Raw genomic sequence first — 22,507 nt, 5'->3', positions numbered from 1 at the left:
CAACAAATAAACTAGCTTACATTTATACTCTAAAATTCACTCCAGGCAGGTGAAAAATGTTAGTGAATCAATTTATTGCCTTCACATTGGAGATCCTTTAGTTTTAGCCCAGAATTAACAGGTTCCTTTTGTGATGTTATTGACTGAGAGCTTGAGCAATTCATTCAATCTTATTTGATTGGTTTGAGTACCATGCCATTCTTGTTCTCAGATCCACAGAATGCTGAGAGTTTACTCTTTTGCTTACAAGTCACAACCCCAGTATCCAGTTTATTTGGGTTAGACTGCAGGAATACAGCCACACTTAATATTAAATCAAATGCTCTGGGTTCTACAAAATAGATATATTATTAATTGTCTGCTAAGTGAATAGAGCTAAAACAGACACTGCTTTGGGGTAGCTTTGAAGGCAAAAGTAGACAGCAGCTGAAACGCTATCACTGTAGGAACCAGCACTCTGCCTCAGAATGAGGGGAAAGCTGTAAAAGGATCCATTATATGCTTTACAATTGAACTCTCAAACCAGATTTTTATTGGGCAGTGGCTCCTGCTTTAGTAACCTTTAGACCTTACAGCACTCTGAGGTGCTAGAAAGTACCTTATTTTGCCTTTGAACTCTCCTCTGGGGCTGCCTGAGCAAAGCTTTGCAATTAAATCCATATATTTTTCTTGGAACACTCTCTCAGCTGGGTGTCTGTTGTAAGGGAAGTTGATACGAGTCCCAAACACTGACAGATTTAAAGATGATACCCTGGAGTGTTGAAATGTGTGGCATTGGGTTTCAAACACTGTCCATCATGTGTCAGAACATGATAGAGTTCCTTCATTCAAATTTTGGCAAATTCCTGAAATAAAGGCATAAAATCATGAATTGTTTTAACTATGTGCTCATGTTTTGTTTGAAATAAGCCTCCGTTACAACAACTTAATTTCAATTTCATGATGTGTAAAATTTGCAGATACTAAATGTGCAACAGTTAAAATGTTGATGAAATTAATGAGAAGTACAGTGGAACCAGTACAGTTTATCCCATTTAAGCAGCTGCCCCAATAAGCTGAAGTTTCATGAAAATAGTTAAAAAGGTATAAAAAGGCAAACTATGGTTTAACTGAGTAACAAATTATGTGTTTAAATGAAATACTGAACGAATTAGAGTGACCAATGCTGCTTATAGTACTATAAAACCGTGTACTAGTTCCTATTAGTTATCGACCAAGGAATTCATCTGGTGTATGCTGCCGTATATAGGGCATCCAAGGAGGGGTATCATTGATGTTGAAGGGGTACCTTTAGTCCCCACCAGCCACTCAGCTCTCAGCTGTGGTTCCAAGAAAATATTTGTATCTGATAATGGCTACATCCCGGTACACTGCTTCAACAAGCGGCTAAACTAGGTGAGGGTAGCTAGCGGGCCTCATACCTTGGTGAAATAAGGGACATGCCTGTCCTAGCATGTGAAGTCAGCTCTGGCGGACTTGGTGAATGAGATCAACAGTGAGATCCAATGGCCAAGAAGGCGGTTCTGCATACTTCAAGGAGAGCAACAATTGTTATCCACTGTAACCAAGGACGACCCCAGTTTATGGCAACTATTTGTACCACTGAACGTGGACTTCTGAGATCAAGAGTGGAACTGTCGCAGTGCAACAGCTTTTTCACTTTTAAAAAATCTCTCACACAGGTTTCACTGTGATTGTCGGATATGACAGTCAACCATCACGCTTCTGTGTTCTTTTGGATGACTGTGAAAGAGCAAATTAGTGCAGGCACCTGGTACAGATAATGGATTGCCTTCGTACAATGCTTTTGATGATTGCATCCTCCAATTCTTCATTCTCATTGTAACATTCAAGATGTTTATCGATACCTTCATATTTTTCATAGTTCCCAACTTGCGAAGTAGTGAAATTGTTTCATTTTCACTCCCAACCATTTTTGGCATCTCCAAGTCTGAATGCTTGAAACTGCAATGAGCAATACAGTTCTAAATGGCTTTGCTGTTTATTTGTCACTAACTATCAGTGACATATCAATGCTTTTTGAACACAAACACACACAAGTGACACTATTTAAAAAATTTGCACTAAACAGTGCAGTGTCTATACGACAATAGTTGCAGGAGTAGGCCATTCGGCCCTTTGAGCCAGCACTGCCATTCACTGTGATCATGGCTGATCATCCACAATCAGTACCCTGTTCCTCCCTTCTCCCCATATTCCTTGACTTCGCTATCTTTAAGAGCTCTATCTAACTCTTTCTTGAAAGAATCCAGAGAATTGGCCTCCACTGCCTTCTGAGGCAGAGCATTCCACAGAACCACAACCCTCTGTATGAAAAAGTTTTTCCTCAACTTCGTTGTAAATGACCTACCCCTTATTCTTAAACTGTGGCCTCTGGTTCTGGACTCCCCCGATATCGGGAACATGTTTCCTGCCTCTAGCGTGTCCAATACCTTAATAATCTTATATGTTTCAATCAGATCCCCTCTCATCCTTCTAAATTCCAGTGTATACAAGCCCAATCACTCCAATCTTTCAACATATGACATTCCCGCCATCCCTGGAATTAACCCAGTGAACCTATGCTGCACTCCCTCCATAGCAAGAATGTCCTTCCTCAAATTTGGGGACCAAAACTGCACATAATACTCCGGGTGGGGTCTTACCAGGGCCTTGTACAACTGCAGAAGGACCTCTTTCCTTCTATACGCAACTCCCCTTGTTATGAAGGCCAACATGCCATTACCTTTCTTCACTGCCTGCTGTACCTGTATGCTTACTTTCAGTGACTGATGAACAAGGACACCCAGATCTTGTTGTACTTCCCCTTTTCCTAAGTTGACAACATTCAGATAGTGGAACACTGACAATGCGCTGGAGGAACTCAGCAGGTCAGTCAGCATCAGTTGAAAAGATTAGTCGACGTTTTGGGCCGAAACCCTTCGTCAGGACTGAAGGAAGAACTTTGGGGAGAGTTTGAAGAATGCTGGTAGTTGAAAAAAACAGTAATTTGAAAGACAAAGGGTGGGGGAGGGGAAGCAGGGAGGTGATTGGCAGGAGAACAATGCGAAGTGGTAGAAGGAGGCGGAACTATGAGGGAGGTGATGTGAAATAGGGATAGAGGAAGGGAGGGGGAGGGAATTACCAGAAGTTGGAGAACATAGAATATGTTATGTTATATGTTTTGGTATGAACATAGAATTCCCCAACTTCCGGTAATTCCCTCTCCCTCCCTTCCTCTATCCCTATTTCACATCACCTCCCTCAGTTCCGCTTCCTTCTACTACTTCGCATTGTTCTCCTGCCAATCACCTCCCTGCTTCCCCTCCCCCACCCCTTTGTCTTTCAAATTACTGTTTTTTTCAACTACCAGCATTCTTCAAACTCTCCCCAAGTTCTTCCTTCAGTCCTGAGGAAGGGTTTCGGCCCGAAACGTCGACTAATCTTTTCAACTGATGCTGACTGACCTGCTGAGTTCCTCCAGTGCATTGTGAGTGTTCCTTTGACAACAGCATCTGCAGATTGTTTTGTGTTTACCATTCAGATAGTAATCTGCCTTCCTGTTCTTGCCACCAAAGTGGATGACCTCACATTTATCCACATTAAACTGCATTTGCCCACTCACCCAACCTATCTAAGTCACCCTGCATTCTCATAACATCCTCCTCACATTTCACACTGCCACCCAGCTTTGTGTCATCTGCAAATTTGCTAATGTTACTTTTAATCCCTTCATCTAAATCATTAATGTATATTGTAAATAGCTGTGGTCCCAGCACCGAGCCTTGCGGTACCCCACTAGTCACTGCCTGCCATTCTGAAAAGGACCCGTTAATCTCTACTCTTTGTTTCCTGTCTGCCAACCAATTTTCTATCCATGTCAGTACCCTACTCCCAATACCATGAGCTCTAATTTTGCCCACTAACCTCCTATGTGGGACCTTATCAAAGGCTTTCTGAAAGTCCAGGTACACTACATCCACTGGCTTTCCCATGTCCATTTTCATAGTTACATCCTCAAAAAATTCCAGAAGATTAGTCAAGGATGATTTCCCCTTCGTAAATCCATGCTGTCTCAGACCTATCCTGCTACTGCTATCCAAATATGCCGCTATTTCATCTTTTAAAATTGACTCCAGCATCTTCCCCACCACTGATGTCAGACTAACTAGTCTATAATTGCCTGTTTTCTCTCTCCCTCCTTTCTTAAAAAGTGGGATAACATTAGCTACCCTCCAATCCGCAGGAACTGATCCTGAATCTGTAGAACATTGGAAAATGATTACCAATGCATCCACGATTTCTAAAGCCACCTCCTTAAATACCCTGGGATGCAGACCATTAGGCCTTGGGGATTTATCAGCCTTCAGTCCCGTCAGTTTACCCAACACCATTTTCTGCCTAATGCGAATTTCCTTCAGTTCCTCTGTTACCCTAGGTCTTCTGGCCACTATTACATCTAGGAGATTGTTTGTGTCTTCCCTAGTGAAGACAGATCCAAAGTACCTGTTCAGCTCGTCTGCCATTTTCTTGTTCCCCATAATAATTTCACCCGTTTCTGTTTTCAAGCGCCCAACTTTGGTCTTAACTAATTTTTTCCTCTTCACATATCTAAAGAAGCTTTTACTATCCTCCTTTATATTCTTCGCTAGCTTACCTTCGTACCTCATCTTTTCCCCCCGTATTGCCTTTTTAGTTATCTTCTGTTGCTCCTTAAAAGTCTCCCAATCCGCTGGCTTTTCGTTCATCCTTGCTATGTTATACTTCCTCTCTTTTATTTTCATACTGTCCTTGACTTCCCTTGTCATCCACGGTCGCCCCTTACTCCCCTTAGGATCTTTCTTCCTCTTTGGAATGAACTGATCTTGCACCTTCTGTATTATTCCCAGAAATACCTGCCATTGTTGTTCCACTAGGGTACCTGCTAGGGTACCTTTCCAGTCACACAAGGTTACGTTCCTTTTGTTCGTTATAAAACTGTTCGGCAGCAGTCTGCTGTCTCTATTAAATGGTATAGTGTCCCAAATAAATGAAGGGAATCCTAGCTATTTCCTTGGTTGGTTTTTGTTCTTTAAGAGTTTCCTCAAATAACCGATGGATCAATTAACCAGAATTCACTGTACAACTCTGGAAACATTTAGCAAAATATGTTTTTTTAAGAAAGGTAGAAGTGAAGTGGGGGTTGAGTCTGTGTCCAATTGTTGGATTGAAGAAAGAGAGAGCGCACTGGGTAGGTGTTTAACTGGCTGTAAATGAATAAATAAATAAGTGGCTGGAAAAATGGAGGGTATTTTTAAGACAATAGCAAGAATTTTGAACGCTGGAGAAGAGGAAGGGCCTGCAAACTTGTGTAATTTGTTGTTTATGATAGAATTACAGATGAGAGATAGCAAAAAGTGTCAAATTAGTATGATAATGAATATATAAGATAGTTTACAGATGATTGGGTAAGGCATGCTGTTCAGCAATGTAGCCTTAAGTGGAGTGAAATTAAATTCTCAGTTCTTAATTAAAGATATAACCATATCAATGGCATAAAAATAGTGAAAATATAACTGTATAGATGGCACAAAAATGGTGTCTGGCTTTTCCGCTGTGGAGCTGAGGGAAACTGGGATTTGCCCAACAATTATAGATTTGGAGTTTAAAATGTATTTAATGAGGACGCATTGAAGTATGTCATGTTGTTTTCATAGGGTACGATATAAAAGGACCTAAAAATCTTTAAATTATCTGAATGCAGTTGAAACATGAGCATGCTATTTTATCAGTAATTTCCGGTTGTAATGACCTCATTCTGAACCCTTTAAGTCTGTTTTATTCAGAAGGAATTGCAAGTTTCTGCCTCTAATAATGCATAAATTAATGTTATTATTGATTTGGATTAAATTTTTTTTCTAAAAAAAAATTGCTTGACAGTCTAAGCACATTCTACTTTAAATATATGACTAGCATTAAAAACCAAATTATGGTCATGTCGATAAAATGTAATTTTTCTAAGCTCATGCCAGTATTTCAGTCATAAATGTTTCTCTTCAAGAATGCGTTTGGCAGTAGTACTTAATGTACTTGTGTGTCACTATCAAAGCTAACAAAAATATTAAATTCAGTAACGCTTATAGAGTGTTTCCACCATTTAGCAAGGTCTTAAATCTGTTTGGCAGTATAAATGCTTTTTGTTGTAAATAGAGTGGCGGAGTGAAGAAATGTTGCTTTACTTCAATATGCTGGAAAAACAGTCCAATACTATAACTTGGGTATAGAGGAATTTTCATAGCTGTGCCCTTGAGGATTATTCTAGCGGTGTTTTAGTATTGTGGCTTTCTGAATGTTTACATAATTATTACAGTGTAGCCCTAATTGTTTAACGCTATTTTGAAGTGCTTTTGGGATGACACGAGTTGCAGATATTACTGTTGGGACAATGCATAGCTTGTTCATGTTTCAAAATCTTTCAATTTCCTCTTTTAATTAAGCATACTTCTGGTGTTTCTTACTTAATGATTTCTGTAAGTTGTGTGTGTTTGGAATGGCTATATCTATTAAATAAGCTGTTCTTGTTTATCCTGTATTATTATACCTGGACAGTTACTGTGGATTGTCCTATCTGTAGTAACTAATCAGTCATAATATAATTTGTGATATTCTTATACTAAAACTGGATTAGGCTTGTATTTATAGTAAGGTGTGATTTCATTTATGAGTTTGTATTTTAAAGCAAACTTTTGATGAGTGCTGTTTGCCACTTGATAGTGTCTGTGTAAGTAATCAGATTGTGTTAAACTAATTATTATCTTTGTATAGTTTGGCATCTTTTGTGCTTTGCTTGTTTGTCTTTGTGTGAAGCTTTCATCGAGTATAATGTGTTTCTTGTACCTATGGTGAATGCCCACAAGAAAATTAATCACAGGGTACTATATGGTGAGATTTGGTAATAAATTTATTTTGAACTAATATCAGGAATATTCTTTGAAAAATAGTATTGCTTTGGAAAATTTCAACATCTTTGGTGAGGGCTTTTAATGGCATTTCATATACATATGAACAGCTTCAGTCTCTGAAAGGTCAGCAGATATAAAGCAGTGTGATTTATGAACAATGTATAAATTCCTCACTTATCCCTTTGACCCTGAAAAGTCCCAAATGATTTATGATGGAGCCATGAGTTTTGTTGGCGGCAGGTTGTTTAAGTTGATGCATTAGTAGTCCCCAGTTCATAAAAAAAGATTGTCTTGTAAAATGATCTCTCACCTACATAGGTCCAAAGAGCATATCAATTAGATCAAATTGAATTTCCAACAATGATTGGACTGAGATATCCAGGTAGATTTTGTGCAGAGCTTCTCCACTTTGACATATTTTCTTGCCTACCTAGTTTTAAGAAATTTGCAAAGTGTAGGGGAGAAACTTCCTCCTCGAAAAATGCTGTCTGCCTCCCACATTACTTTTGTCCATATTGGTGGCAATCTTTGGGAGAAATTTTTTGTCTCAATCCTGGATCATTGTTTGCTAACTCTGAACTTATCTTCCTAGTAATGAAGTTAAGACACCATAATATAGCAAGTTATACAGATTGCTCATAATTTTATTAATTGCATAGTTTGTTCAAGTTTTATTATCCCTCTCAACCCCATTCTCCTACCTTCTTCCCATAACATTTGACACTCTTACTAATTAAGAATTTATTGACTACTGCCTAAAATAGACCCAATGACTTAGCCTCCACAGCCATCTGTGGCACTGCATTCCACAGATTCATCACCCTCCAGCTAAAGAGATTCCTCCTCATCTCTGTTCTAAAGGGATGCCCTTGTATTATGAGGCAGTGCCCTCTGGCACCCCCATCTATAGAAACCTACTCACCACATCCATTCTATAGAGGTCTTACAATAGTCAATAGGTTTCAATGAGATTCCTCACATTCTTCTAAGTTCCAGTGAACTATCAAACATTTCTCATATATAACCCTTTCGTTCCCAGAATCATTCTCATGAACTTCCTCTGGATCCTCCAATGTCAGCAGATCTTTTAGATAAAGGGCCCAAATCTGCTTGCAATACTCCAAATGTGGTTATAAAGCCTCAACATTACATCCTTGCTTTTATTTTCTAGTTTTCTCAAATCCAACTCAACCTACAAATTAACCTTAAGGGAATCCTGCATGAGGACTCCCAAGTCCTTTTGCACCTCTGATTTCTGAATGAGATTCCCATTTTGAAAATATTCTGTGCCACCTTCATTCTACCAGAGTGCATGGTCACGTGCCTCCCAACACTATATTCTATCTGCCAATTCTTTGCCCATTCTCCTATCTGTCTATTCCTTCTAGAACTCCCTGCTTCCTCAACAGTACCTGTCCCTCACCTATCTTCGTATTGGACCCAAAGTCGTAATTCCTTCATCTAAGTCATGTGAAAAGTCCCATCACTGATGCCTGCAGAACACCACTATTCACCAGCAACCACCCATAAAAGCCCCTTTAATCTCACTCTTCACCTCCTGCTAGTCAGCAAATCTTTTCCTGCTTTAAAAACTTAATAAATAACAAACAATTAATTTAAAGATCTGAGCTGAAGATGATTACTTATGACTTGTATAACTGTTCTGAATAATTTTTTGACATTTGAGTTGTTTTTTTTTGGGGAGGGAGGGTATTCTTGCACCTTTATAAACATGGTGACTTAATTTTGACCCTAAAAACACTTGAGTGTGGATAATCACTAGACTCATTATGATAATTTGATTTAGGAGTGTGATCAGTTTTGTGGATGGAACAGGCATATAATATAGCACAACTTTTATAAGATTGATTCACATTGGTCAAGCACTTTGTGTTCCTCCAAATATTTGGGCTGTCTTTGTTGATTTTCAGAGAACTGTGTTTGCTAATGCCCTATATTTAATGGTGTTTCCGTACTGATAGGTACGGCTATGAGGAAATGTTAAAAGTGGTCATTTAAACAAAAGGTCACAATTCTGTAGGAGCTCAGACCTATTTTTTGTTACCTTCCATCTTATCAATTCAACAACAAATTGTGGGCTTTGCAACAGATAATTATCAAAATCAGGTTTATTATCACTGACAAATGTTATGAAATTGGTTGTTTTTTATCAGTTGTACAGTGTAAGAGTAATAAAAACTACCATAAACTACAAAATAAATAGTGCAAAAGACAAATAACTACTGTAAGTAGTGTTCATGGAAGCACTTCCAAATTGTTGAACGCAGGTTTTCAGTCTCTGTATGTCCTTCCCAATGGTAGTAACATAAAGAAGGCATGTCCAGAATGGTGAGGACTTTTAATGACATTTGCTGCCTACTTGAGGCACTGCATGTTGAAATATCCTCAATGGCGGGGAGAGCTGTACCCTTGATGGAACTGGCTGAGTCTATAACTCTACAAATAAGAATCCCTTGAAACCCTCTTCAAATAAAAATATAGAATACTTGGAAGTAGAGGAAAAAATAAAAGAGTGAGTTGATATTATGGAAATTATTGATGATTTATTGTGCATGGCTCCAAAATTCTAATCAACCTCTACTCTGTAATTGCCAAAGGTATATTAACAGATATTGGAGCAGATGATCAAATATTTGGTCTTCAGCGTAGGCTCAAAAGAAGGATATATGGAAATGAACAATTTAAGGGAGAATTTCAGACCATTGGACCTTGATGTCTGAAGGCATGCCTAACAATGTTACAAAATTAAATTTGGAGCTGCACAGGTTGCCAATTAGAGAAGCATGCATGTTTTAGATGAATGTTGAGCTGGAGAAGATTAAAGATGAAGGGCAGGACCATGAAGAAATTTGAAAACAAGTTAAGAATTTTAACTATCTCTTCTTTCAGTTAGTCCTGACAGAGGGTCTCAGCCTGAAACGTCGATTGTACTTCTTCCTACAGATGCTGCCTGGCCTGCTGCGTTCCACCAGCATTTTGTGTGTGTTGTTAGGAATCTTAAAGTGTGATTGGTTAGAAAAGAACCACTGTTAGTTTGAGTAGCAAATGGGTGAAAGATCTGGTGTAACTTGAAACACTGGCAGTAGATTTTTTTGTTAAACTCAAGTTTATGAAAAAAATCATAACTCTCCACTGTGGCAGTATTCCCAAATCTAATCTATGTATGCTAGTGTCCTTGGCTTCTTCAAGTTGCTTTCTTTCCATTATAAACATCAGGGATGGGAAAGTTGTCTGATGTATTGCATGGTATTTGGTGCCATTTGCAACTGCTCAGATGTCTGTGTCTACAAGATGCAAGAACTGGGTTTTCTATGTTGTGCAGAAGTAACACTTGGATCATAAGTGCCAAGCAGTGACCATGTCCAGTGGGAATCAAAACACCACTTTTCAACATTCAGTGACATCACTATCATTCAACACTGAATTCCCCAACTTTTGTTTCAACTCAAGCAATGTAGTCACAAGTTCTGTGATCACAGGCTGGGTACTCTACAGCAGGCAAATCCATTTGACTCTCCAAACTTCTCCCAGCACAAGTCAGGAATACAATTAAATCTTTCCATTTTCCTGGATAATTACACTGGAAGCTTGAATTTATTCAGGTTGAAGGAGCCTCTTGTACTTGATGGCCCACTCACCATATTAAAAATGGTGCATTTCATCCACTGGATGCAATGCAGCACTCTGTGAAGGCTACTTCAACATACTTTTGCATGTCTTAACTTCTGCCACCTAAGACTATTATCAGGAGGTTTCAGTCCAAGTAGTACACAGTCCTGATTAGGTGCTATCATCAGAACTGCTGAAGTCCTAGAAATCTTATCCTCGATAGCTCTGAGGATACTTTTACCAAATGTAACTTTGCAGCTGTATTGAGTGGCTGACTACCAAAGTTCAAAGTAAAAGTTATTACCAGAATACATACATGTCACTACATACGACCCTGAGATTCTTTTTCCTGCAGGGCATATTTAGCATATCTATAGAGCAATAACTGTAAACAGGATCAATGACAACAAACTGTGTAAATGCAAATATAAATAGCAATAAATAACAAGAGCATGAAAGAACAAGATAAAGAGTCCTTAAAGTGAGACCTTCGGTTGTGAGAACACCAGAAGTAGAATGAGTGTAGTTATCCCCTTTTGTTCAAGAACCTGATGGGGTGGTAAGTGTTCTTCAACCTGATGTAACAATTCCTGAGGCACTTGTATCTTCTACCTGGCGGCAGCAATGAGAGAAGAGCGTAGCCTGAGTAGTGAGGATCTTTGGATGCTGCTTTTCTATGGTATCGTTTCATGTTGATGTGCTCAATGGTTGGGAGGCTTTTGTCTGTGATGTACTGGGCTGAATCCACTACTTCTGTAGGATTTTCCATTCAAAGGCACCGGTGTTCCCATATCAGGCCATAATGCAGCCAGTCAGCACACGTTCCACCACACATCTCTAGAAGTTTGCCAAGGTTTTTGACAATATGTCAAATCTCTGCAGACCTCTGTTTTCTTTACGATCATATTTATATGATAGGTCCATGACCGGTCTTCTGAGATAGTGACACCCAGGAATTTAAAGTTACTGACCTTCTCCACCTCTGATCCTCTAATGAGTACTGGCTCATGGACCTCTGGTTTCCCTCTCCTGAAGTCTATGATCAGTTGGTCTAATTGACGTTGAGTGAGAGGTTGTCGTTATTACACCACTCAGCCAAATTTTCAGTCTCCCCCTTCTGAATAGGGAGAGATATCAGATGCTTGTCTTTCTAGTCGTATTCACATATCCTAGATTACTTTAAAATTACAAGATATCTTTATTTAATATTTTCAGAGTTTAAAATAGCAATTGTTTATGCTGGTGTAATACAATTCTTTACATCAAGACTAATGAATGTGTTAAGTGAACTTATACTCTTCTGGTGAGGTGGTGGTGGAGTACAAATCTCAGTGTGCATCAACATTAGAATTGTAGAGTTGCTCTACAAATGGGCCAAATGACAATGTATGATTGTTCATATCATGGTTCACTTGGGCTACCTTTATTCTATAATAGTAAAATTACCCAAGCAAATTTTAATTTAGAGTATTACAATTATGATTGTTATTATTTAGATTATTACTGTTCAAATCAATTAATTTTTATTATTTTTATTGCAGGCAAGGTGGTTCTGGGAAGCTTATTTTAAATCAATGAAAGTCATTGGGCTTGCTACCTTGCAAATCATCAATGACCGAATCTATCCTTATGCTGCCAAATCTTACGAGGACTGGAATGATCCAACAACTGTGGTAAGTGTATGATACCCAGTACTCATAAAGACTAGCTGCATCAACTATTTCATCTGTCCTTTATGTGTACTTTTTCCTCCGTGCGCTCTTTACAATAATGAAATGTTTACCATAGCTTTATTTTCATGGTCTTTGTTTCTCTTCATGTTTGTCTTGCTTGAGCTCCTGAAGGTTAACTAAAAACAGATTCTCCTGTTAAAGCTCAGACAGTCATTTACCTCTACTTAATGATGTGGTAATTGGGAGATGATAATAAATGATTCATTTGTGTTAAGGAAATGCACTGATCTTTATCATTCTGTTGCCTGTTTAGAGATATCCCTCCGTACTGAGATCAATTTATTATTTTTGAATGAAACAGAACTAATGAAATGGTGACTGTATAAAGAATAAAGCATTGTCTTAAGAGAAAATGTGTCATTCCAACAAGAACCAGCTGAGATCTTCACCTGTCTTTATATTCATCGCTTAGTTTGTTTAAAAATGGAATGATTTTAGATCAGAAGAGATCATGATTAATGCTTAGCAATATCTTATAAAACACTTAAAAGGCAGAAAATTGACATTTTACTTCTGCTGTAAAGCCATAAAAGTGACTTTTTTTCAAAATGTTAATTCTCCAGTTGAATTTGGTTCACAGCTAGCAATGCAGAATATCTAACACTTGGATTGTCTCGAACCAGAGATTGGTATGCAGAATATTCTGATAGCACAATCCCTTCATGCTTCCTGAGTCCCATGATGTCTTGCATGATATGTTGAATAACATTTTAGTATAGGTATTCTGTAGAAAACACCAGAGCAATAAAACTTTATTTAAGTTTTATTTTCATTCACATTTGATATTCACTGCTTGTCATCTTGTCTGAATATTTTCACTGCCATGACTAAACGTGTTCATCGATTTGCTTTGGGGGAAAACATTTTTTTATAATTTCTATCTGAAAGAATTGCTGCATCCATCTCCTACTCCATCTAGTGGCCCTTTCTATCTTAATATAATTTGACACTGTGTATAGTCCCTATTCTCCTCCTCAATATAGAGGTCATACAGTAGAACAAATAAAGAATAAAGCTCAAAGCTTATGATTTGCAATAGATCAAGTCAGTTTTAGAACATGAAAATACACGGAGAATGAACTGAGGGAAGAACCTAAAGAGTTAATGTATCTTGAGGCTGTTTTTGGCCTTTTGACCATTACAGGATGAGAAGCAACTTGGAATACTTTCTCAAAGTATTCATTGGAAGCGCATCTAGGGTAATTGGACTGAAGCATTGAATAAATCAAGTGTTTTTTTTTATCCAAAAGCTGTAATTGAAACCACATTGTGGTAGGATGTAATTTAAAAGGCATCATAGACAGAGTGATGTGCTTGTCTCTGCAGTCTCGCAGAGGCCTAAGATGCAGCAATCCATGATTGTAAATGTGTCCACTCCCTTTCTGATAAACATTTGTGAATCTTAAAAGGCTCCCCTTAGTTTTACAGAATGATGAGTTGTATAGATGTTGGTGTGTTAACAAGCAGCCTTTATTGTTTCACTGTCTGTCCAACACAGCATGTCTCAAGCTGTAATCTGATCAGTTCAATAAAGTAGTTCTTTCTGACAGTGTTGCTTGTCATGCATGTCTGTAACATTTTAAGCAAAGGAAAAAGTATCTCAAATAGCACATGTCAGCACAAAAGCATCATAGTTATTTACTTTGCATTTGTGGATAGCTTGAAACTGAGAAATGCCAGCTTCCAGACACTTAAAATATTGTTCTCACAGCATGAGTAAAACTGCCAATCTGTTTCCAACAAATATAGTCCTCTCTTTGATCCTGAAATGTTTGATTTTTGGGAAGCAATATTGTTTTACTGTGCTCGTAATTGTTTGTGGAGCAAAATTCCCTTGAAAGCTCAGCAGCCAATGAATTGATTCTGCATTCAATTTTTAGCACTGCTACTCTTGTATGAACATTGTGCAAGTTCTGTTTAAAATTTTTGTTTCTTACAATTGAAATAGTGACCTCATGATTGTCTAAAACATGTTTGAAATATTGCCTAAAGAAAAAGGTGTTAATTTTCAGGAATCTGCTGAGATTTTTGTCAAACCGGCATGTGTTTCCTCTGTTACCATTTTACTTATTATTGGGGAGCATTAATGTAATTTTGAAATATTCAAGCAATAGTTTCTCTCAAAGTTTATTAAAAAGCAAACATACTATGGATACTGAATTATATGCACATCCATTAAGATGCTCATTTGAAAATTCCAGTCTTTAAAACTACAGTTGTGTATAAAGCAATTTGAGGGGTGGGGCAAGGACTGGAACAAGTTGTGTTGTCAGGCTAGACATGATCAGAAATGATGCCAATCAGAATTCTGCCGTGATTATATGATACACATAAAGAAGTTAAATGATTTCTATTTATATTAAAATATTTTTATTTTTTTCTAAAAATTGATAACTTCATTTCTAAAAATAGATTGAATTTCCTTAAGTACATTTGAGAGCTCCCTGAGGACTGTGTAAATGCACTTGGTGGTATGGTACAAAAAGATAAAATAACAAGTAAATGCCAAATTCAAATCCTATTTGATGATGGTAATCTTGCCCAATGTAGTAATGAATTTGCCCCTACTTGAAATACTTCTGTGTGAATGATATTAGGTGCCGATGTCTCAAACTTGCCCATCTTCCTTGGAACACACATCAAAGTTGCTGGTGAACGCAGCAGGCCAGGCAGCGTCTCCAGGAAGAGGTGCAGTCGACGTTTCAGGCTGAGACCCTTCGTCAAGACTAACTGAAGGAAGAGTGAGTAAGAGATTTGAAAGTTGGAGGGGGAGGGGGAGATCCAAAATGATAGGAGAAGACAGGAGGGGGAGGGATGGAGCCAAGAGCTGGACAGGTGATTGGCAGAAGGGATACGAGAGGATCATGGGACTGGAGGTCCGGGAAGAAAGACGGGGGGGGGGGGGGCGGGCGGGGAGCCCAGAGGATGGGCAAGGGGTACAGTCAGAGGGACAGAGGGAGAAAAAAGAGAGTGAGAGAAAGAATGTGTGTATATAAATAAGTAACAGATGGGGTACGAGGGGGATGTGGGGCATTAGCGGAAGTTAGAGAAGTCGATGTTCATGCCATCAGGTTGGAGGCTACCCAGACGGAATATAAGGTGTTCCTCCAACCTGAGTGTGGCTTCATCTTTACAGTAGAGGAGGCAGTGGATAGACATGTCAGAATGGGAATGGGATGTGGAGTTAAAATGTGTGGCCACTGGGAGATCCTGCTTTCTCTGGCGGACAGAGCGTAGGTGTTCAGCAAAGCGGTCTCCCAGTCTGCGTCGGGTCTCGCCAATATATAAAAGGCCACATCAAGAGCACCAGACGCAGTATATCACCCCAGCCAACTCACAGGTGAAGTGTTGCCTCGCCTGGAAGGACTGTTTGGGGCCCTGAATGGTGGTAAGGGAGGAAGTGTAAGGGCATGTGTAGCACTTGTTCCGCTTACATGGATAAGTGCCAGGAGGGAGATCAATGGGGAGGGATGGGGGGGACGAATAGACAAGGGAGTCGTGTAGGGAGCGATCCCTGCGGAAAGCAGAGAGAGGGGTGGAGGGAAAGATGTGCTTAGTGGTGGGATCCCGTTGGAGGTGGCGGAAGTTACGGATAATAATATGTTGGACCCGGAGGCTGGTGGGGTGGTAGGTGAGGACCAGGGGAACCCTATTCCTAGTGGGGTGGCGGGAGGATGGAGCGAGAGCAGATGTGTGTGAAATGGGGGAGATGCGTTTAAGAGCAGAGTTGATAGTGGAGGAAGGGAAGCCCCTTTCTTTAAAAAAGGAAAACATCTCCCTCGTCCTAGAATGAAAAGCCTCATCCTGAGAGCAGATGCGGCGGAGACGGAGGAATTGCGAGAAGGGGATGGCGGTTTGCAAGAGACAGGGTGAGACGAGGAATAGTCCAGATAGCTGTGAGAGTCAGTAGGCTTATAGTAGACATCAGTGGATAAGCTGTCTCCAGAGACAGAAAGATCTAGAAAGGGGAGGGAGGTGTCGGAAATGGACCAGGTAAACTTGAGGACAGGTTGAAAGTTGGAGGCAAAGTTAATAAAGTCAACGAGCTCTGCATGCGTGCAGGAAGCAGCGCCAATGCAGTCGTCGATGTAGCGAAGGAAAAATGGGGGACAGATACCAGAATAGGCACGGAACATAGATTGTTCCACAAAGCCAACAAAAAGGCAGGCATAGCTAGGACCCATGCGGGTGCCCATAGCTACACCTTTAGTTTGGAGGAAGTGGGAGGAGCCAAAGGAGAAATTATTAAGAGTAAGGACTAATTCCGCTGGACGGAGAAGGTCTGGAATCCAAAAAGAAGCGTAGAGCTTTGAGACCTTCCTGATGGGGGATGGAAGTATATAGGGACTGGACATCCATGGTGAAAATAAAGCGGTGGGGGCCAGGGAACTTAAAATCATTGAAAAGTTTAAGAGCGTGAGAAGTGTCACGAACATAGGTAGGAAGGGATTGAACAAGGGGGGATAAAACCGTGTCGATTCCAGACCTAATCAGTTCCCCTCTACCACCACTCTGCTCCGTCTAGTGGAATTAGTCCTTACTCTCAATAATTTCTCCTTTGGCTCCTCCCACTTCCTCCAAACTAAAGGTGTAGCTATGGGCACCTGTATGGGTCCTAGCTATGCCTGCCTTTTTGTTGACTTTGTGGAACAATCTATGTTCCGTGCCTATTCTGGTATCTGTCCCCCACTTTTCCTTCGCTACATCGACGACTGCATTGGCGCTGCTTCCTGCACGCATGCAGAGCTCGTTGACTTTATTAACTTTGCCTCCAACTTTCAACCTGCCCTCAAGTTTACCTGGTCCATTTCCGACACCTCCCTCCCCTTTCTAGATCTTTCTGTCTCTGTCTCTGGAGACAGCTTATCCACTGATGTCTACTACAAGCCTACTGACTCTCACAGCTATCTGGACTATTCCTCTTCTCACCCTGTCTCTTGCAAAACTGCCATCCCCTTCTTGCAATTCCTCCGTCTCCGCCGCATCTGCTCTCAGGATGAGGCTTTTCATTCTAGGACGACGGAGATGTTTTCCTTTTTTAAAGAAAGGGGCTTCCCTTCCTCCACTATCAACTCTGCTCTTAAACGCATCTCCCCCATTTCACGTACATCTGCTCTCACTCCATCCTCCCGCCACCCCACTAGGAATAGGGTTCTCCTGGTCCTCACCTACCACCCCACCAGCCTCCGGGTCCAACATATTATTATCCGTAACTTCCACCACCTCCAACGGGATCCCACCATTAAGCACATCTTTCCGTCCACCCCCCCCCCCCGCTTTCCGCAGGGATCGCTCCCTACACGCCTCCCTTGTCCATTCGTCCCCCCCATCCCTCCCCACTGATCTCCCTCCTGGCACTTATCCGTGTAAGCGGAACAAGTGCTACACGTGCCCTTACACTTCCTCCCTTACCACCATTCAGGGCCCCAAGCAGTCCTTCCAGGTGAGGCAACACTTCACCTGTGAGTCGGCTGGGGTGATATACTGCGTCCGGTGCTCCCAATGTGGCCTTTTATATATTGGCGAGACCCGACGCAGACTGGGAGACCGCTTTGCTGAACACCTACACTCTGTCCGCCAAAGAAAGCAGGATCTCCCAGTGGCCACACATTTTAACTCCACATCCCATTCCCATTCTGACATGTCTATCCACGGCCTCCTCTACTGTAAAGATGAAGCCACACTCAGGTTGGAGGAACAACACCTTATATTCCGTCTGGGTAGCCTCCAACCTGATGGCATGAACATCGACTTCTCTAACTTCCGCTAATGCCCCACCTCCCCCTCGTACCCCATCTGTTACTTATTTTTATACACACATTCTTTCTCTCACTCTTCTTTTACTCCCTCTGTCCCTCTGAATATACCCCTTGCCCATCCTCTGGGTCCCCCCCCCCCCCCCCGTCTTTCTTCCCGGACCTCCTGTCCCATGATCCTCTCGTATCTCCTTTTGCCAATCACCTGTCCAGCTCTTGGCTCCATCCCTCCCCCTCCTGTCTTCTCCTATCATTTTGGATCTCCCCCTCCTCCTCCAACTTTCAAATCTCTTACTCACTCTTCCTTCAGTTAGTCCTGACGAAGGGTCTCGGCCTGAAACGTCGACTGCACCTCTTCCTAGAGATGCTGCCTGGCCTGCTGCGTTCACCAGCAACTTTGATGTGTGTTGCTTGAATTTCCAGCATCTGCAGAATTCCTGTTGTTTCCATCTTCCTTGGAGCTGTTTGCCTGTATTGAAGTGAACAGTCAATGAACCTGAGCCAAGTTTCACTCTCAGCAGAATAAGGTGTTAGTACTGTGCCATTGGTCTCCATGTTCGGTCCAGCATTAGAGAAAATTTGCAATAATTTTTCAAAATTCCGAATTCTGGTGCCAATATAAGAGACCATCAGAAATCACTTGGATTGTTAATAGTCCAGCTATTTATTTCAAAAGAAAAGTTGTGCACACTACTCCTATATTCTCCAAAACTGGTGTTCAGAATTTTTAAGTATGCTGCCTAATAGGAGAATAAAAGTTTCCATAAAACTCCTGTTTTCTCCTCATATTGCTGTTTATTCTGTGCGCTGAATAATAGTCTTAAAGTAAACATCAGTGTGAAAAGTAACTTAGAGCTGTGACAGCAATCGTGCATATTACGTAAAACAAGTAATGGTTTGAGGATCCAATCTATAATGTACCCCAGGTGAGTAATGCAAAGTAAGCTTTCAATATGTTGGGCTTCTTAACATTTGAACTGACCATGAGCTAATGAGGTTATTAAAATGTATAAATAAATGCTTAGAGATTGGAGCTGCTGTAATTTAAGCCAGTTGTAATACAGCTGTATTGCCATACTATTTAAGACTTTGGAATTTGCCACTATTTTTCTACTGCAGGTGTAACTTTAAAAAAATCTTTTTTTTGTGGTTTTTGCACAAGATGCTGCAAAGAACTTAAAAGCATTGTTGAATGATTTGTAGCTTCTTCTCACATATACATTGGGTAAAATGATCAAACCCTTTGCTGAAAAGGTTGGATTTATTGGTGGAGGAGCTGAGGGAGGATATTAATACTTCAAATCTAGATGGCTGAAAATGTTCAAATTGTTGGAGGAATTAAGGTTAGGGATGTGCAAGAGATGAACATTAGAAGAGTGCATAAAATTCGGAAGGTTAAAATAACAGAGTTAAGGGATAGGCAATGAAGGCACCTTAGAGACATGAGTCTTAAAATCAGAACTTTTCCAAATCAAATATCAATATAGGTTAGCAAGATGAGAGTAACTGGTGAGCAGGACTTGGTATGTGATGGATATTAAAAGTAAAACAAATACTGCAGATCTGCAAAAACTGGAAATATGAAATTGAAACAAAATATAGAAGTACTCAGAAGGTCAGCCAGCATCTGTAGAAAGAGAAACTGAATAGTGATCTTGATACAAACTGACAGAGCTTAGAAATTAAATATTTTGAGAGTAAAGAGAAATCAGGTAGGGAAAATAAAGAGAATAAGGAAAATAAGAGGGTAGTGCTCAAATGGTGAGAGAGGCTAGTGAAGGCTAGGAAATTGCAAATAGATTGTTTGGCAAGTCAGATTTATCCCATGAATATTGAAAAGTAAAGTGAAATGTGTAATTGCATTAACAACCAGTACACCCAAGGATGTGCTGGAGGCTTTTCCTTGTAAGTGCTGCCATACGTTTTGGTGCCAACATTAGCATGCCCATAATGCTTGTCAGAACAACAGAGAACACAAAAAAAACCCAGAACATACCAAGTAACAAAGAAGTGCCGCTGAAAAGCCGCCGTTCCTCCCACCCTCACGCTGTCTTCAGCCTCCAGCGGACTCATGGATTCACAAACATTGGGCCCCAACTTCACTGCAGACTTGCTTCAGCCATTAGACCTCAACTTTTGATCAGCCTTCAGGCTTATATTGGAACATTCAATTGACCTTCAGGCTTCTAGAAGTAATGTAAAAGTGATGAATGAAAATGAGAGGGGGGGAAAAAAGTGCCAGAACTGAAAAACACAGAACAGATGCAGTGTTTCGACCCGAAACATCTGAGGGCTACAGGAATTGTAGATGTTGCATGACTCATTGAGTTCCCCCATATTACAGTGGACAACAAAGATTTTACTTCCTGAATACTTTTGGGTGTGTCTTATGGACTTTGTTCTGCTGATCATGAAAATCACCATGAAAAATTCCCTATCACGTACCATTTGTTTGAAATTGCCTATATTTGTTATTTCAATTCATGATTCAAATTAACTCAAATGTTGCCCACAAGGTAAGCTGGAAAGTTTTCTATCTTCTGCAGGCGTGCCTGGGCACGCTTAGGCTGGGTGGATTCTGCATGGTAGGACAGGATTTAGAAAGGTTATAAATTTCTTTGAAGGATTTAGATATTTGAGATAGGTGTTTCCCAGAATAATTGATGTCAAGGTTATGGAAGGCATTTTTTTCGTTCCATAAATCAAACAGATCATCAATGACGGGCAATTTGAACAACTTCTAGTTGGACTTGAGAAAATCACATGGAAGACATTTAAGGATGTTGTTGAAAGCTTCATGGCAACAACAGAGCACCGAACTATGTGCAGCTGGTTGACAACATGCCTCAAGCAAACAAACCATAAAGTGCAACATGTCACTAAAGATTCATGTCTGCACTCCCATTTAGATGACTTCCCTGCAATTCTTTGTACTCACTATCAGTGACGATCATGGTGAAAGGTTTCTCCAGACACTTTGTTACATGGAAAACATAGAAAATAGGTGCAGGAGTAGGCCATTCGGCCCTTCGAGCCTGCACCACCATTCAGTATGATCATGGCTGATCATCCAACTTAGAACCCTGCACCAGCCTTCCCTCCATACCCCCTGATCCCTTTAGCCACAAGGGCCATGTTCATAGAGAAATGGTATCAGGGCAACTGGTATCCATCAATGGTGGCTGATTATTGTTCAACACTTAAGTGAGAAACCTCAGGCACTGAGTACAAATAAAAATCATCATCAAAACATTTTTAGCTAAGTTGAACCAAGCTAAAGTACCATTATGCAATTAAACATATTCAATAAAAGTTAATTTCTTGTTTCTCCAAATTCATACATGATACAAATAGTCTGAAATTATATTTGTGTTCCGCTTCAAGGGATCTATCATGAAACAAAAAAAATTCTGAGGAAGCAAAACTTCCGGGAGGAAAATGTCCAGTGCTTTGTTTCTTGAATATCTGTTCCATTTAAGTATTTATTCTTTACAAAAAAGAGCAGTAAGAAATGATCGGGCAGATTTGAGCCAATTCTTCCAAATGTTTTTCTACAGTGTTTCCAAAAATGTTAAATACTTCGTTATGACTTGCCTATATATTAATTGAAATATTTAAGTTTGCTCTAATTATCCATGACATTAACATGTTGTGAATTTTGTTAGATTGGAATGACAGTTTACACTTCATTGAAAACAGAGGTTGATAGATTCTGGTCATTGAAAAACAAGTATAGTGTTGAAGTGGAGGATCAGCCATAATCGTAAAACGCAAAACAATTTTGAAGGGCAGTATGGAGTACTGTTGTTCCTATTTCTTATTTTTATGAAACACTCAGCATTATGAGGCACTGGAAGTATGATAAATAATGATCTCTCCCAGATGACTGTTAACACTATTCAGTCACAAAGCACTTGCATGTTTATGTAGTAGGTGCTTGTTGAAATGCAAGATAGCTCAATCATGGTGAGTAAATGTTTATTAGACCCAAACATCATACTTCAGGATACTAAATTTAAAAATGCGTATTACTAAAGAGAAAAGGATGTTATTTAAGTTAGTTATCTCTATGAGAGAGATTATGTTCTTGCAGGTTTAAGATGTTTTAGAAGCTCAATGTGAGACACATACCAGCCTTAAAGTTGCTGCTATGTGTAAGTGTGGAATAGATCATCTCTCCTGACTGGAACGTCAGAAATGTGCACCATATATTATAAAAAATGACAAAATTGGATAGAGATGAAGAAATACAATTGTAGACGATCTGATACATGAAAAACATCCAGACAGAATGCAGCAACTCCATCTGTTGCAGTAAGGACGAGGCAGACGAACTTCTCAATGCAAACTAGACGTCTGAATATCTTTACATAGATTTAGAATTACACTGCAATCTACTGTAGGCTGCACACTTAAAGAAAAAGAAAAGTTGTCTGCAGTTCAGATT

At 40.0% G+C, this 22,507-nt stretch overlaps 1 protein-coding gene across 3 annotated transcripts in view; it reads left to right on the top strand.

The window, feature by feature from the left end:
• The window catches only part of ext2 (exostosin glycosyltransferase 2), a 164,969-nt gene that overhangs the window by 77,512 nt on the left and 64,950 nt on the right, over nt 1–22,507 (top strand). For all 3 annotated transcript variants that reach the window (XM_072272694.1, XM_072272695.1, XM_072272696.1), the window contains one exon: nt 12,113–12,244. In XM_072272694.1, the coding sequence (XP_072128795.1) occupies nt 12,113–12,244 (132 nt within the window). The remainder of the gene's footprint in view (nt 1–12,112; nt 12,245–22,507) is intronic.

This window comes from Mobula birostris, chromosome 11 (assembly GCF_030028105.1).
Source record: "Mobula birostris isolate sMobBir1 chromosome 11, sMobBir1.hap1, whole genome shotgun sequence".
In the NCBI taxonomy this organism is placed as follows: Eukaryota; Metazoa; Chordata; class Chondrichthyes; order Myliobatiformes; family Myliobatidae; genus Mobula; species Mobula birostris.
The sequence above is the reverse complement of the archived record's forward strand: the minus strand, read 5'-3'. Positions and strand labels throughout refer to the sequence as shown.